Below are 16,400 nucleotides of genomic sequence, written 5' to 3'. Positions count from 1 at the left end.
ATGAACAGAAAAAAAAAAAGCTGTAGTGACTGGAATAAATGAGGAGGAAAAGTAGGAGAGGAAATCAGAGGCATATAATACAGGGCCTGACTACCTTGCAAGGATATTGGCTGTTACTGAATAACATGAGGGGGTCCCATCTTTTAGGATCAGTAAGGGACCTTATATTTAAAGGATCCTCTGACATAGTATTAAGAACAGACTACAGAAGGGTAGGGGTAGAAGCTAGAGACCAACCAGAAGGCTATTATAGTAACCCAGGCTAGAAGATGACAGAGGGTCACAAGCATGAAGCTGTAGAGGCAGCCAATACTGGGTATATTTTGAAACCTTCCTTAAAAAGGTTGAAGGATTACCTGTAAAACTGCATCTGAGAGAAACCCAAAGTTTTGGGCCTGAGCAACCGAAAGGATAAAGGTCCCATGAACTCTGATGAGGAAGGCTACAGAACAGGTTTGGGTCTGACAGGGGAGGAAGAAGATCAGAGGTTCAGTCTGGAGTTGTTTATTAGACATCCAAGGGAAAATGATGAGTAGGCAACTGCATATGTGAGGCTGGAGTTTGGGAAATCTGAGCTGGATATATAAATGTGAGAGTTGTCAAAATATAGATGGTATTTAAAGCCATGGAGATGGATAAGGTCACAGCAGGAGTGAATGTGGGCAGAAAAGAGGAGAACCAAGGACTGAGGGTATGCCCTCAGAAGAGCCTGTGATCATAGTAAGTGGCACAAATAGTAAACATGTAATCTTTTCATTCTTCCATTGTCACTTTTTTAAAAGGATGTGTATGTAATGAGAATATCTATTTTAAAATCTCCATTAGTCGCCAGGCTGAGGTGACTCAGTGGTTGAATATCGACCTATGAACCAGGAGGTCATGGTTTAATTCCTGGTTTGGTAGGGCTCATGTAGGCTCGAGGCAGCTGATCAATGATTCTCTCTCATTATTGATGTTTCTATCTCTCTTTCCCTCTCCCTTCCTCTCTGAAATCAATAAAAATATATATTTAAAACAAACTTCATTAGTCAAACTTCTAAATTCATTATTAGTGAATTATTTAAATATAGTTAAAATATTTTCAAAGTTTTGAGAAACTTAAAGTGAAATTTTATATTTATTTCATAATAGTCACACTTCAGAGACACATTATAAGAATTAATTTTTAAATGAAAGGAAAAAAACCCACAAAATTTTAATATTTACCTGCAAGGATTAGTAGTAAAAACCGAAAATGGCACTCTTTGCCTGAATTCATTAGTAATGCTTTCAGCAAGTGGTGGCCTATAAAAATAATTTATGTGATACAGCGTATATTTTTAAACTTTATAAAATTTTCTTTAGTGTCACAAAATCTCAATAAAACCTACCTTGGTAAGATGGAACCAAATCCAGGATCCTCTGGACCAGGTACAAACACAAAACGACTACTGTAGCAAAATTCAACATAATTCATTTTAAAAAATTGCAAACCAATCCAATTTTCTAAAAACAAGTTATTGCCTTTAATTAAGTAATGCATTTAAGAGATTTAGAAATTACATGCATTTTAATAAATGAACTGCTAAAAGTCTCCAGACCAACACTACCAGTAAACCTTTCGCAGTGACATAGCTGCACTGTCCAGTAACTGAGTGCTTGACCTGTGGCCAGTGCAACTAAATGTGAGGTTTTTTTTAACTTTAAATAATTTAACTTTAACTTAAAGAGACACATGTGGCCAGTGACTATCCTATTGAAGAATGCAGCTCTAGACTTAGAGCAGGGGTGGGGGACCTTTTTTGTACCAAGGGCCATTTGGATATTTATGACATCATTCAAGGACCATACAAAATTATCAACTTAAAAATTATGAAAAAAGCTCCTAGATTTATTGAATTTCAAGACCCGCCTGTGGTTACCTTGGCAGGGCCAGACCAAATGATATGGCTTCCGGGCCTGATGTTCCTCATCCCTGACTTAGAGTAATATCACCAAGAAATTCAAAATATGGTTAAAATTGCCACTCACACTTTTAATACTTTGAACTATTAGTCTCTAGTATAGTGTAACACACATTATCATGATGTGAGGATAATTTTATCTCTTAGCTGTACTAATTTCCTCAATTTTTCTTCTATTCATTTCTTAATAATCACTGATATCAAACATAAGATTCATTTAAAAAATTATTTAAATAAAAAATATAACAGTAGAAATCATTACCTTTGGTGAATATTGGGATATTCACATATTATGTCTGCCAAAGTTTTTAGGGAATCTAAAATTTAAAAGGGATATTAAATTTAATTTGTACATAATGCACATAAAAATCAAATTGTTTCTTTAGTTAGAACCCTATATCCTTTGAATAAAATTAAAATATAGATCATTTCTTGTTAGTTTATATAAATATAGAAACATTTATTCAATAGATCCTTAATACCTTTCAAAGCCTGAACTTGGTTTTTCCCATATGGTGCAGATGAAAAATTGCCACACAGAATAAAGCAGGTTGGAGGTGCTGGTGAATAACCTAAAAATATGAGAATAAATATGGTCATTATTTTTCTAGTCTACAAGTCAGGTTTAAAAGGCTTTAGCTGTGAGTTGTTAATAATAAAAACAACATTTTAATAACTTAATATTTTAAAGTAATAGTAATAGTAGGTCCATTGAGCACTTATTATATGCCAGGCCCTGCAATGGGTTGATTAATCCTCCTGACATCTCTAGAAGCTGAAGAGAAATTAATCTGCCCAAGGTATTAGGCTGCAATTTAAACCCAGTTCTGTCAGACCCCAAATCCAAGCTCTTATACTATATTTAGGACTAATTCTTATTTACCATGAATACACACACACACATACACACATACACACACAGTTATTTTTCAAATGTAAAAATGTAAGCCTTTAAGATGAACTCACTTAAAATACCTCACTGCCGACTCAACGTGTTTTTTTTTTAAAATAAACTACTAAAAAAATGTGTTTTTTAAGAATTTAGTTTTAAAACATGACCCCTGATAATAGTTCAAAAAAGAATAATAAAAAAAATGAAACCTACCAGAAAACATGGTGTGAAGTTTTTCCAACACCTCTGCTTGGTCTAACCAAACATCAGATATAAACACAAACATGGCATCTTTATTCTCATCTTCTAGTTGTTTTAGTTTTGCAGAAGTCTTTACAGATGTATTAGAAGGCCCTCCAAAAAAATTAATATTTCCATAGTATGCCCTAGGTAATTATAACACAATTATTATTTTCAATAATCTCTAGGAGATATTTTTATAATTTTACAAATTAAACTTCTTTCTATCTAATGAGGTTTTTCCTCCCATCAATTTATATAGTACCATGAAAATGTATTATTTGTAGCAAACAAGTTTATTTAAATGTTCTAAAATGAGAAAGGAAGCAATATAGAAGCAGTAAATAAAATTCATAATAGGCTATATCTGTGCCTTTTAAAACTAAAGCAAATACTAAAATAAATCATAATTTCCCATGTAGTTGAAAGAGAAATGGGTACTCAATTTGAACAATATCTAATCGAAGTGCTCAAAAAGAGTGCTAACTATATGACCAAACAATTTCACTTCTAATTTGTTGTAACGGGTAAGAATATCTACAAAGGCTAGCCTACATTCCAGAATTGTGAAAATTTGGAGGTATAGTAGAACTAGCCCTTAGTATACTGTGAGCACTCAGACATGGTACCTGTTACTGTTGCCACCAATTATACTTGGCATTTTCAAAGGTATGACCTTACAGTTATAATCTAGCAGTTATCAGAGGAATGCAGTAAGTTGATACAACTGTATGCTGACTTCAATTTAATATATACCCAAGCATAAGCCAGAGCATCACAGAAAGCAATACCTATTAAACTGATTATTCAGAAATTAAAGCTCAGACAAGCCTTACTAACATCATCTGTCCATTGTTCATGAAATATAAATTGCAAGTACAGGATCAAGAGGAAGGCCTGACAGTACCTATTTTCCTAAGTTGTCAAATTTGAAAAGAAAGAAATATTCTAGAAATTCTAGGATAACAAACCTGTATGATATACTGTGCAATGGTAGGAAGGCATTAGGTTAGTATAAATCCTTTTGGGACAGGACCATTATTTGTGCTTATTTGCACATAAAAAAATACTTAATAAATCTGTTGCTAAATCCACTGACTACCACCGGAGAACAGCTCTCTGTATTTTGTTTAGAAGGTGTTTTAAGAGAAAAGTAATTTATAACCCTAACAGGAATAAAATGATTATTTCATTTTAATGTACTTTATGACACCTCATACTAGTCTTTGGTGTACTAAACACAGAGAACAGTTCAATTTAGAAAAAATGGCATAATTTAAATGGAATATTATTTGAGACATTACAATGATAATCTCTTTGCTAAATTGAAACAAATGGTAATACTCATGGCCAGCTTCCTCAATTATACCTCTCATTCTCAAGCAGTAATTTTGAAATTTGTATAAAACTAAAACACCAAGACAGCAATTTTGATTGAAATGTATTTCAAAGAAACCCTACCAGGTTGTAAAAAGCCACAAACTAGTATTAAAAACATTCACTTAAAAGAGAGCTGGCTTGATGAGGGCTTGTATTCTCCTTAGTGTGACCAGCATTGTCCCCAAATTACTTCAAAGGAAGAGGGGCTGCACTGCAAAGGCTGCTCTGCCAGTGACTCCCAGTCAGGAGACATGGCCTCTGCACCTGAATTGATACAGGTATGTAGAACTAAAATCTTAATCCTTACACTCCTTTAAATTTTTACCATCACAATAGATTCTAAAGTTAGAATGCAACTTTAATTCCCCCAGAGGTAGCAAACTCAAATGCTGGCAAGGCTTCAAGGAGGAAACACAGATATCAAAGTAGCCGCCAGCTGAGGCTGACTAGGTATGAGCCAGGGAGCACACGTATAACCTGCAGTAGAGTTGTAGCTAGGTGAGAATTCAGGCACTATGTTCTCAGATCTGATGGTTCAAGAGAACTCAGAAATCTATACACTTTTATGAGAAATCTTCTATTTTTAAACACTGGAACTAACTTAAAATGTGTTTTAACATCTCAAAGGGGAACGAAAGGTCTGTAGACTATACTCAACCCACAGCCCACCAGTTATACTTTTATTTTATTTGAAATATATTTTATTGATTTTTTATAGAGAGGAAGGGAGAGGGATAGAGAGTTAGGAACATCAGTGAGAGAGAAACATTGATCAGCTGCTTCCTGCACACCTCCTACTGGGGATGTGCCCGCAACCAAGGTACATGCCCTTGACTGGAATCGAAACTGGGACCCTTCAGTCCGCAGGCCGAAGCTCCATCCACTGAGCCAAACCGGTCAGGGCCCAGCTATACTTTTATACCATCAGTCAGCCTCTGCTCAAATAGTTCAAATGATAGAAACTCACTCCTCTCAGAGAAGGCCCTTTTGGAATAGCTCTAATATTATGGTGGGTTCACTTATATTAAAGAGCTACAGAATCTGCCTCTTGTAACTTTCACTCAGTAAAATATAAAAAATAGAATTTTATATTAACACTAGAGGCCCGGCACAAGAAATCGTGCACGGGTACAGTCCCTAGGCCTAGCCTGCGATCAGGGCTATCTTCCCCGGCTGCTGGCCCTGCCTCCATGGCCACCCACCCTGGTTCCCCATCCAGCGATGGGAGCCTGACAGCCCTGGGGGAGGGACCGAGAGGTCAGCTGTTCCTGCCCGCTCACCGGTTCCACCCCCGCAGCCGGTCGCCCTCTGTGTGTGGGGTGACCGGTGGGGTGGAGGTCTTGGCCTGGCACTGCCCACATCCCCCCACCCACCCCAGGTCCCCCTTCACTATCGGCAAGCGGAGCCTGCTGGCTGGGGAAAGGGACTGAGAGGTGGTCAGTGTACCTCATAGTGACTGGTTGAGTGGTTGTTCTGGTCATTCTGCCGTTACAGTCACTGAGCTTTTATTATATAGGATGGCAATTATATTCTCCTAAGTGTTTTTCCTATCTCTTATCTCAGTTGAAGTTCTCATCTACCCTACAGACAAGTAAGACAGTTTGACTGGAAATTTTTTCCAGTTAAAGACAAGTATGGAAATGCTTTTGCAACTGATCTGGAGTCAATCCACTAGTTTTCAGTTACATACACTACCCAGTCTTCTAACTCTAATTTTCCATTGCTCTTTGAGTTCTGACACAAAGCCTGAGGCCTTGTAATAACTGAGATATGATATACTATCTAACATTCATTACTGTCAGCATTACAAAATTCCTAGAGTTTAAGTCAAACATGTTTATACCTAGTAGTGCTAGAGGGCTCAGTGGGTGGAAATCCAAAGGCATTGACATGAAACACTTGATCTTCAAACCAACCTGAAAAAACATAAGTAAAAAATCACTTTCATTTGTCCAATTCTCCTTCTTGTTTGAAAGGACAAACTATAGAACACAAAGCAGTAATGCTAGGCTATCATCTCATCCCCTGTCAACTAACTACAGAAGTTGCCAGTCCCACTGAGCTAGAAAACAACTTCAGATCCAGAGACAGTCTCAGTTCTATTAAAACAAACAAACAAAAAACCCTCATGAAATAGAAATAGATTCAGAATTGAAACTTTTCATTTTACTCACAATGCATGTGTCAGTAGAGAGATAAGGTACCCTGATTAGGAAATCTTTTATCTTATGACCTATGTAAAATCTGTTTTTTTTTCAACTTTATTGATATAATTCACATATCATACAATCCACCTTTAAAAGTATATAAAAATATATAAAGTAAAAATTTTAGTATATTCACAAGTTGTATAACCATCACCACTAATTTCAGAGTGCTTTCATCAACCCAAAAAGAAACCCATGCCAATTAGCAGACAGAGAGCCATTTTAAGTTGTCAAAAGTATGCTCTTATAATTGCTATTCTCCCAAATTATACCATGTTAACATATTTTAAACAATGCAGAAATTGTTTTACTGTAGAATGATGAATACTGACTTACCTTCTGCTAAGACAAAGCATGACTCTGTGTATAAACCACTATGGAACTGGTACACACAGTTGAGAAAAATAATTTTATTTCTATGCTTGAGGTAGTGATAGTCAACACACATTTTGGGCCTGACAGGACTTCTAAATAATAATTAAAGACTTCACATTTGAAACTATGACTAGATCACACCTTAAAAATTTTTAGGTTGAAATGAACCTATGTCTGATTCTAGAATATAGCCTGGTAATATTGACAGTATAAATCATTCTTGGCATGTTATAAACTCCCTCAGTGATTTGTCTGCACTCTCCAGATAAGAGGGAAGTAGTTTTTTTTTGTTTCTGTTTAGGATTGTGTTTCTACAGTAAATTCCTACACCACCACTATATGAAAGTTACACAAGGAAACCAAATAGCTAAATTTGGGACTGATATATAATTAATTTCCCTAATTTGAAGATTTAAAAAAAGAAAAGAAAAGGATATAGATTTAAGAAAATAAAAGTGAAGGATATAGCTTTACTAAGATCCAGTTGTACTGTGCCCGTCGGATCTTCCAGAAAAAACTTTCCCTAAAAACAAATTAAAAACATATGTCCACAATTATGTAAAAATGAATCTACATTAATAAAAGAGAAACATGCAAATTAACCACCACTCTGCTACACCCACAAGCCACACCCACCAGCCAATCAGGAGCGAGTATGCAAATTAACCCAACCAAGATGACTGCGGCCACAGAGCTGCAGCAAGAAGGAGGCTTGGGTTTCCCCGGCAATGGAGGAAGCCAAGCTTCCCTGCTGCCCTGGCAGGCCCTGGCCTATGCTCAAGGCTACGAAGTTTCAATTATAGAAGATAAATAAATCCCAACAAAAATGGCCGCAGCCATGGAGCTGGAGCTGAGCAGGAGGCTTGAGTTTCCCCTGGCGATGGAGGAAGCCAAGCTTCTCACAGCCCTGCCCAGCCCTGGCCTATGCTCAAGGCTACAAAGTTTCAATTATAGAAGATAAATAAATCCCAGATACCAGGGCCTCCGCTTGGGTCGCCAGGGGGCATGGCCGGCCTGCAAACCACCACAGGCCACTCGCCCAGGCCACCCCACACCCCAAGGGAACCCCCACCCTGATCCAGGACACCCTTCAGGGCAAACCAGCCTGCCCCCACCAGTGCATCAGGTCTCTATACTATCTAATAAAAGAGTAATATGCAAATGGACTGTCACTCCAACACAAAAAGATGGCTTTCCCCATGTGGTCAAAGATGGCTCCCCCACGTGGACACAAGATGGCCACCACAAGATGGCCAGCAGAGGAGGGCTCAGGCCAGCAGGGGAGGACAGTTGGGAGGGACCAGGCCTGCAGAGGAGGGAAGTTGGGGGTGACCGGGACTGCAGGGGAGGGCAGTTGGGGGGGACCCAGGCCTGCAGAGGAGGACAGTTAGGGGTGACCAGGCCTGTAGGGGAGGGCAGTTGGGAGGGAACAGGCCTGCAAGGGAGGGCAGTTGGGGGGGATCAAGCCTGCAGGGGAGGGCAGTTAGGGGTACCAGGCCGGCAGAGGAGGGAAGCTGGGGGCGACCGGGCCTGCAGGGAAGGGCAGTTGGGGGGGACCCAGGCCTGCAGGGGAGGGCAGTTAGGGGTGACCAGGCCTTCAGGGGAGGGCAGTTAGGGGCAATCAGGCTGGCGGGGAGCAGTTAGGCATCAATCAGGCTGGCAGGGGAGTGGTTAGGGGGTGATCAGGCTGGCAGGCAGAAGTGGTTAGGGGCAATCAGGAAGGCAGGCAGGTGAGCAGTTGGGAGCCAGCAGTCCTGAATTGTGAGAGGGATGTCTGACTGCCCGTTTAGGCCCAATCCTACTGGGATCGGGCCTAAACGGGCAGTCGGACATCCCTTGAGTGGTCCCAGATTGGAGAGGGTGCAGGCTGGGCTGAGGGACACACCCTGGCCCCCATGCACGAATTTCATGCACCGGGTCTCTAGTATAATAATAAAATAATTAAAATACTGACAATTTTGACAACAGAATATAGTAGAGAGTATAGTATACTTAAAAAAATCAACAATTCCTAGTCTAGGCTTTTCCATTTACTAATCTGGTGATGTCAGACAAACCACTTAATTAAGACTCAGACTCCTAGATACTCAGAGAATTACCACTGAAGATCAGGAGATGGCAAGAGGGCACTTGCTGGCTGCCATTGGACCTCACCTGGTGCCTTCACCTAAGAGTCAACAGTGTCTCCAAGGGATCAGGATATGGTCTGCAGCTTTGTTTGTTCAGAAACTCAGTACTCTCAGTGCAGCCAGAGGTCACTGGGAGACTAATTGCAGACTATGCAATCTGGTAACCTGTATAAGACACTCCTTCCAGATGTCTTCCAGGAAACCAGATACAGATGAAAAGGCTATTTGGTGACTGAGGTATGAACCATCAATGAAGACTGTGCTCCTGCCCAGCTGGTGTGGCTCAGTGGTTGAGCGTTGACCCATGAACCAGAAGGTGATGGTTCGATTCCCAGTCAGGGCACATGCCCAGGTTGTGGGCTTGATCCCCAGTGTGGGGTGTGCAGGAGGCAGCCGATCAATGATTCTCTCTCATCACTGATGTTTCTATTTCTTTCTCCCTCGCTCTTCCTCTCTAAAATCAATAAAAATATATATATATATATTTTAAAAAAGACTATGCTCCTATACCTCTCTAGAGATGCTATATGTAACTGACATTTCATTAATCTGAAGGGTGCACATAAAAGTATGATGCTTATTAAGTTTAACTTACCTCTTTTAACTGTGTTATCATTCCAAGAACAATTACATCTCCAATTTTGGTTGTATTGCCCAATAGGGTTTCTATTGTTTTAAGCTAAAATAAAACAAAATAAATTCTTAAAGATTGAAAATATATTCTTTTAAGAAAGTAACCTTTGCCCTGGCTGTGTAGCTCAGTTGGTTAGAGTATCATCCTGATATGCCAAGATTGTGGGTTCAATCCCCAGTTAGGACACATACAAGAATCAACCAACGAAGGCATTAATAAGTGGAACAACAATTCAAATTCTCTCTCTTTCTTCCCCTTTCTCTCTCTCAAATCAATAAATTAAAAAAAATTATTTTAAAGCAACTAATCTTTTGTGTGTGTGTGTTCATGAATTTCAGTTTTATATCCCACATATGAGTGAAATCATATAGTTCTTAGCTTCTTCTGACTGACTTATTTCACTTAGCATAATGCTCTCAAGGTCCATTCATGTTGTTGCAAATGGTCCTATTTCATCCTTTCTTAAGGCTGAGTAGTATTCCATTTTGTATATGTATTTATAACTATTTTACAGTAGAAAATAAATTAAAACTTAGAAAATGTAATTTCAACCTAAAAAAGTTAAACTATTGCTGGATGAAAGGGTATCTAATTTTTCATTTTTATAGGAATTACCAGGTAGAGCTTCTTTTCTCTTTACCACATAATGGTTTTTATTACAAAGAATAGAGATTTACTATAGGAAAAAAAATTTAAATATAGAGAAGGAAGAAATAAAGGCATGTGTAACCCTATCAGCCCATAATAACTATTGTTAACATTTGACATTGGAGTTCTTAAAAAACATGAACCTAAAGCAACACAGGAGTATAATGTACATTTAAAATAGTTTTAAAAAACTGATATACTTAGAGATAAATCTGAAGAAAAAGATACAAAATAAATAAATAAGAGTATATCAGACCTGTAACCTAAAAACTGGATTAGGTAAAAATTTCTTAGACACAACGCCAAAAATATCCAATAAAAAAAATAGTTAGTTGGACCTCAACAAAATTAAGGACTTAGGTTCTTCAAAAAGACAGTTAAGAAAATAAAAATAAATTTTAAAAACTGGGGAAAATATTGTAATTCACATAAAATCAATCACTCAATCAATTGATCAAGCAAATAAGCAATACAAGGATACAAAGCTGCAAGAAAGGATTCCTGAGGACACCATTTTTGCAGTCTCTAACGGGAGATCACCATATAGGTATTATAAGTGGTAGTTCAAATAGGGAACTTACCACCAGGGATTCAAAATTAAATAGCTTGGAAAGACTGAAAAGAAAAATAAATTATTTAGCTAAGCCTTAAAGTTACTTTGGTGGAAAGGAGAAATATTGCTTCTGGACTGTGGGTATCAAAAGTTGCCATAGGAGACCATAAATATATATGTATATTTATACAAATATAAATATATTTATTCTCATATATATTTATATTTGAGAAATATATGTAATATAAATTTCCAAAAACATACTATATATTTTTTCTCTTAATAAAAATTAAAAGCAGAAACTATCAAATACTATAACTGTCTTGTCCTATGGTGCTGTCATCAAGCATTAATTTGAGCATTATCTAGTATTGTTTTAGTATTTATGAGACTACTCATCATCATGATTTCTCGTCTACCTTGGTAGAGAGAATTTGATGAATCTTAAAAGAGGCTGGGCCTCTTCAGAACCTATTTGGAACCTTGCAGAAATGGTAGGGCCCAGACACAGTAGCTAAGGAATATCCCCACTGCAGGGTTCTGTGTGCTGGAGAGAGAAAGAGAGCCACAGATAGGCTGACAGTGATTGTGTTGCTGGAACAAAGCGAGAGTGCTGGTTGGTAATCACTTTTCAAGGTATAAAAGTGGAAGGAGCACACATGAAAGAAACTCTCCCTTTTACCTCTGCTCCTCGGATCCCAACAGCCCTGTGGCCTGTCTGTGACATCTCATTCATTCTATAAATGTTCTTTGGTGCCCATATAAAGTTTTCATTCCAACTGATATAGTACATTTTAGTTGAATAAGTGTGTGGTGGTCACTAGAGGGCTGGGCTGGGCAAGGACCAGTATTTTGGAGTATGAGTGAGGGCAAAGGGTAATGTTGAGAGTTGGACAGAAAGCCAGTGTAGTATATAGCAAATGGACTGGGAGGACTAGGGATGTGTCTTGGTGCCAGAGATTCTCTGGGGGCTACACAATCCCAGGGCTTGCTTCAAAGAAGGAAGTCATTGCTTTTAATAGAGATTTGCAGGACTCAGGACATAGGGTATGGACTTTATCAACAGTGGGCATGCACAGGTCAGTTAGCTAGTCAAACAGTTACTAGTGGTTCATTTTCATTAAAAATTCAGTAAATTATAATAAGTAATAAATATTAAATTTGTATACTTACACCCCCCTAAATAACTAGAATAATGTTCTAACCTGGAATTTGCTTCCACTTTCATCAGGGTGAGAACCTATCACTGGAGGAGTAAATAATTCATGTCTGTGGGTCCTCTATAAAAAAGAAAGATTCAAATGAATTACTAAGCAGACATTTAAAACTAAGACTCATTAAAATAGTGCCCTGACAAAACACTGTCCTTAAGTTAATGTTGTTATCTATTTTCAACAAATTTGAGAAACCACGTAACTTAATGTAGAAATCTAAAAATATAATTTTTAAAATGAAATTATTTTTAAAAAATTTAAAGGTCTATTGTATACCTGGCAGCAGCACACTCTGGCCTAGGGATGTGAAGACAACAAACCGAGTTGTCATCCTCAGAGCATGGTGCTAGTGAGAGAGAAGTACCACCAACAGGTCACAATACAAAAAAGGACCCTTGGCAGAGGGGCCATCGGTCACAATACAAAAAAGGATGCTTGGCAGAGGGGCCATTTAATAAGATCCTAAATAATAAAAAAATAATAAAAAAGATTTTGCTAGTAAGAAACAAAGGGAGGCCGAGACAAGACACTTCAGGCAAAAGAAGGGGTGTGTCACAAGAACGAGTTATAAGAGTAAAGGAGTATTCAGGAACTGTTGCAAAGTTTAGTACAGTTAGAGCCTGAGATGTGTGAGGCAGAATGTCAGACAAGGCAAGAGATTAGTGGGAGCCTCTGTTTGGAAAACCCGCCCTCCCCCAGTGTTGGTTCATGTAGTTTAGGTAGAGTTGGTGCCCCTTCCCCCTTCTATAGACAGGCCACCAAGGCCTAATGAATCAAAGTACTCCATCTCTTTGACACATTGATTGTTTCAGGATTAAGCAAGGGCCTCAAGCTGGGCCAAAAAGAGATTATTGCTAAGGCTACTAGTAGCCATATCTGTCACCTTATAGGTAGAACTTGTTAGAAAGTAAAATAAAATTTAAAAATTGCTGGGAGATGGATAGAGGTAGATGTCTCATGATATTGTGTAAGCACCTGGATTCAGTCATGCTTGATACAGATGGGGCCCTAGACTTCTCCATAATACAAGCCAATAAATTCCTCTTTCTGTTTTAGTCAATTTGCGTTTCTGTAACCTCCAATAAAAGAATCCTGACAATACATACTTGGTATGCCAAACCAAGAAGCTTATCTTATAGACAATGGAAAACAAAGATTTTGAAGTAGAATAATGATGAAATCAGGTTTGCTTTCAGGAAGACAACTATGATGAAAATGTTAATGGACTAAAATAAAATGTAACCCTTTAATTTCACAGATGAGGGGGAAAATGCTCAGATGGTTAGTGACATACCCAAAAGAATATAGTAGGCTGAGAGAAACCAAGATGGGGGCATAGGTAAACACCTAAACTGCTGCCTCGCACAACAATTTCAAAACTACAACTAAAAGACAAAATGGACATCATCCAGAACCACAGGAAGGCTGGCTGAGTGGAAATTCTACACTAGAAGTAAAGAGAAAAGCACACTGAGACTCAGAGGAGCTGCAGGAGGCAGAGGTACTGAAACGTGCGCGCGTGTTGAGGACTGGCAACTGAATGCACAGCTGGCTTTCTCAGGCAGGAGGGAGACAAAAGCTCCTGACTGTGCTGAACTCCAGTTCCGGGCGAGACTGTGGGGACCCAGACTCATACGGTGTGAAACTGGACTGTCAGGAAAGAGAAAAGCACACTGAGACTCAGAGGAACTGCGGAAGGCAGAGGTACAGAGGTGCACACATGGAAAGGGCGGGCAACTGAGTGCGCGACTGGCTTTCTCAAGCGGGAGGGAGACAAAAGGTGCCGACTGCACTGAACTCCAGTTCCGGGCGAGACTCTGGGGACCCAGACTCATTCGGGGAGAAACTGGACTGTCTGGCAGCGGGCGGAACTCGAGGGCAGCTTTCTCTCAGAGGTGCTTACAGCGATTACCACGGGACACTGAGACACAGGGGCCTATTAGGGCAGGGCTGACAGGAAAGCAATGCTGTCTGCTCTGCCATGAGACTCCGCCCCATCCAAGCTGAGCACAAAGGCTTTTGCAAGTCCTGTCTCATAAGGGTGTCTCCAGCACAGAAGTTATCCCATTGTAGACACAGCTGATCCTCACAGCCAATTGGCCTGGAGGTCAATTCCTCCCAGTGATACCAACAACAATCAAGGCTTAACTACAACAAGACTGTGCACACAGCCCACAAAGGGGTGCACCAAGAGTGTCCACCTCAGGTAACTGGGGAGGCTGAGCCACTGGGCCCTATAGGACACCTAGCACACAAAGCCACTCTATCAACACAGTGAAGCAGCCAAAATGTGGAGACAAAGAAACAGATCACAAATGACAGAAATGGAGGAAAGCAAATGACTGGATATAGAGTTCAAAATACGGTTATAAGGTTTTTCAAGAATTTTCTAGAAAATGCTGATAAATTTAGTGAGACCCTCGAGGATATGAAAAAGGACCAACTAGAAATTAAGCATACACTGACTGAAATGAAAAATATTATACAGAGATCTAACGGCAGACTAGAGGATCACAAGAATCAAGTCAAAGATTTGAAATACAAAGAAGCAAAAAACACTCAACCAGAAAAGCAAAAAGAAAAAAGAATCCAAAAAGTTGAAGATAGTGTAAGAAGCCTCTGGGACAACTTCAAGCGTACCAACATCAGAATTATGGGGGTGCCAGAAGAAGAGAGAGAGCAAGATACTGAAAACCTATTTGAAGAAATAATGACCGAAAACTTCCCCCACCTGGTGAAAGAAACAGACTTACAAGTCCAGGAAGCACAGAGAACCCCAAACAAAAGGAATCCAAAGAGGCACACACCAAGACACATCATAATTAAAATGCCAAGAGCAAAAGACAAAGAGAGAATATTAAAAGCAGCAAGAGAAAAACAGTTAATTACCTACAAGGGACCACCCATACGACTGTCAGCTGATTTCTTAACAGAAACTATGCAGGCCAGATGGGAGTGGCAAGAAATATTCAAAGTGATGAATAGCAAGAACCTACAACCAACATTACTCTACCCAGCAAAGCTATCATTTAGAATTGAAGGGCAGATTCACAGATAAGAAAAAGCTAAAGGAGTTCATCACCACCAAACCAGTATTATATGAAATGCTGAAAGGTATTCTTTAAGAAGAGGAAGAAGAAGAAAATGGTAAAGATAAAATTATGAACAACAAATACATATCTATCAACAAGTGAATCTAAAAATCAAGTGAATAAAAAATCTGATGAACAGAATAAACTGGTGAATATAATAGAATCAGGGGTATAGAAAGGGAGTGGACTGACCATTCTCGGGGGGATAGGGGTGTGGGGGGTGCGGGAAGAGACTGAACAAAAATCATACACCTATGGATGAGGACAGTGCGGGGGGGGGGGGGAGGGCGCTGGTAAGGGCAGAGGGTGGGCTGGGAACCGGGTAGAGGGGAGCTATGGGGGAAAAAAGAGGAACAATTGTAATAATCTGAACAATAAATATTTATTAAATTAAAAAAAATAATATAGTAGGCTTTAAGACACAATTTTTTAAAAAAGAGAAACGTCGTATTTACTAAGCATCTTCTCTGTGAAAAGCACTGTGCCAGATGGGGCAGAGAAAACAAACAAGGAGCCTGCAGTTTGATGACAGGGATAAGCACCCCAAATGCAAGGTGGGGCCAACTCTAGTGACGGAGGGGAAACACTGAGTAGTCAATGGTTTAAAGCAGAGATTTAAACGACTGCAAGAAACTGGAGATCAAGAAGGGCCTCAGGAAAGAAGAGGAATTTGAGAAGAGCCTTCCAGAAGTAGGAGGGTTTCAACCAGAGATAAGAAGGAATAGTTGTCTAGGGAGTGAACAGTCTAAGCAAAATCACAGAACAGAGGAAGAAACAATAATTCCAAACTTCAGTTTTGGCTCTAGCACAGTATGATTAGAAGATAAGTAGAGATTAGGTCAGAAACATGTGACAGATCTCAAATATTAAGTATAACTTGTATTTAATTCAATAGGCAGTAGATTTCCTGGAAAGAATTCTGTTCAAAGTCATGACGTGATCAGAGCTCCATCTCAAGAAGATCAATCTGGAACATTATGTAGGTGATGGAAGCAGGAGAGAACAGACATCTTCAGTGCTCCTTCTCTTCAATCTTTTCACTGCTTATGCCTGCTCCAATTCTCTCCTCCTTAAAACCTTGTGCTTCTGCCAT

The 16,400-nt window shown here is 39.2% G+C and overlaps 1 protein-coding gene across 7 annotated transcripts in view; it reads right to left on the bottom strand.

The window, feature by feature from the left end:
- The window catches only part of POLE2 (DNA polymerase epsilon 2, accessory subunit), a 52,146-nt gene that overhangs the window by 21,862 nt on the left and 13,884 nt on the right, over window positions 1–16,400 (bottom strand). Inside the window, exons 6-15 of one of the 7 annotated variants that reach the window (XM_080658988.1) lie at window positions 12,207–12,281; window positions 9,762–9,845; window positions 7,504–7,560; window positions 6,999–7,047; window positions 6,299–6,371; window positions 3,049–3,221; window positions 2,426–2,515; window positions 2,206–2,260; window positions 1,371–1,430; window positions 1,207–1,284 (exon numbers count right to left, since the gene is read on the bottom strand). In XM_080658988.1, coding sequence (XP_080515114.1) covers window positions 1,207–1,284; window positions 1,371–1,430; window positions 2,206–2,260; window positions 2,426–2,515; window positions 3,049–3,221; window positions 6,299–6,371; window positions 6,999–7,047; window positions 7,504–7,560; window positions 9,762–9,845; window positions 12,207–12,281 — 794 coding nt within the window. The remainder of the gene's footprint in view (window positions 1–1,206; window positions 1,285–1,370; window positions 1,431–2,205; window positions 2,261–2,425; window positions 2,516–3,048; window positions 3,222–6,298; window positions 6,372–6,998; window positions 7,048–7,503; window positions 7,561–9,761; window positions 9,846–12,206; window positions 12,282–16,400) is intronic. The other 6 variants (XM_080658991.1, XM_080658989.1, XM_080658990.1 and 3 more) reach the window with 6 other exon arrangements.

The sequence above is a fragment of the Plecotus auritus genome (genome assembly GCF_963455305.1).
Source record: "Plecotus auritus genome assembly, chromosome: 1".
Classification (NCBI taxonomy): Eukaryota; Metazoa; Chordata; class Mammalia; order Chiroptera; family Vespertilionidae; genus Plecotus; species Plecotus auritus.
Note: the sequence above shows the minus strand (reverse complement) of the source record. Positions and strands in the feature narration are given on the sequence as shown.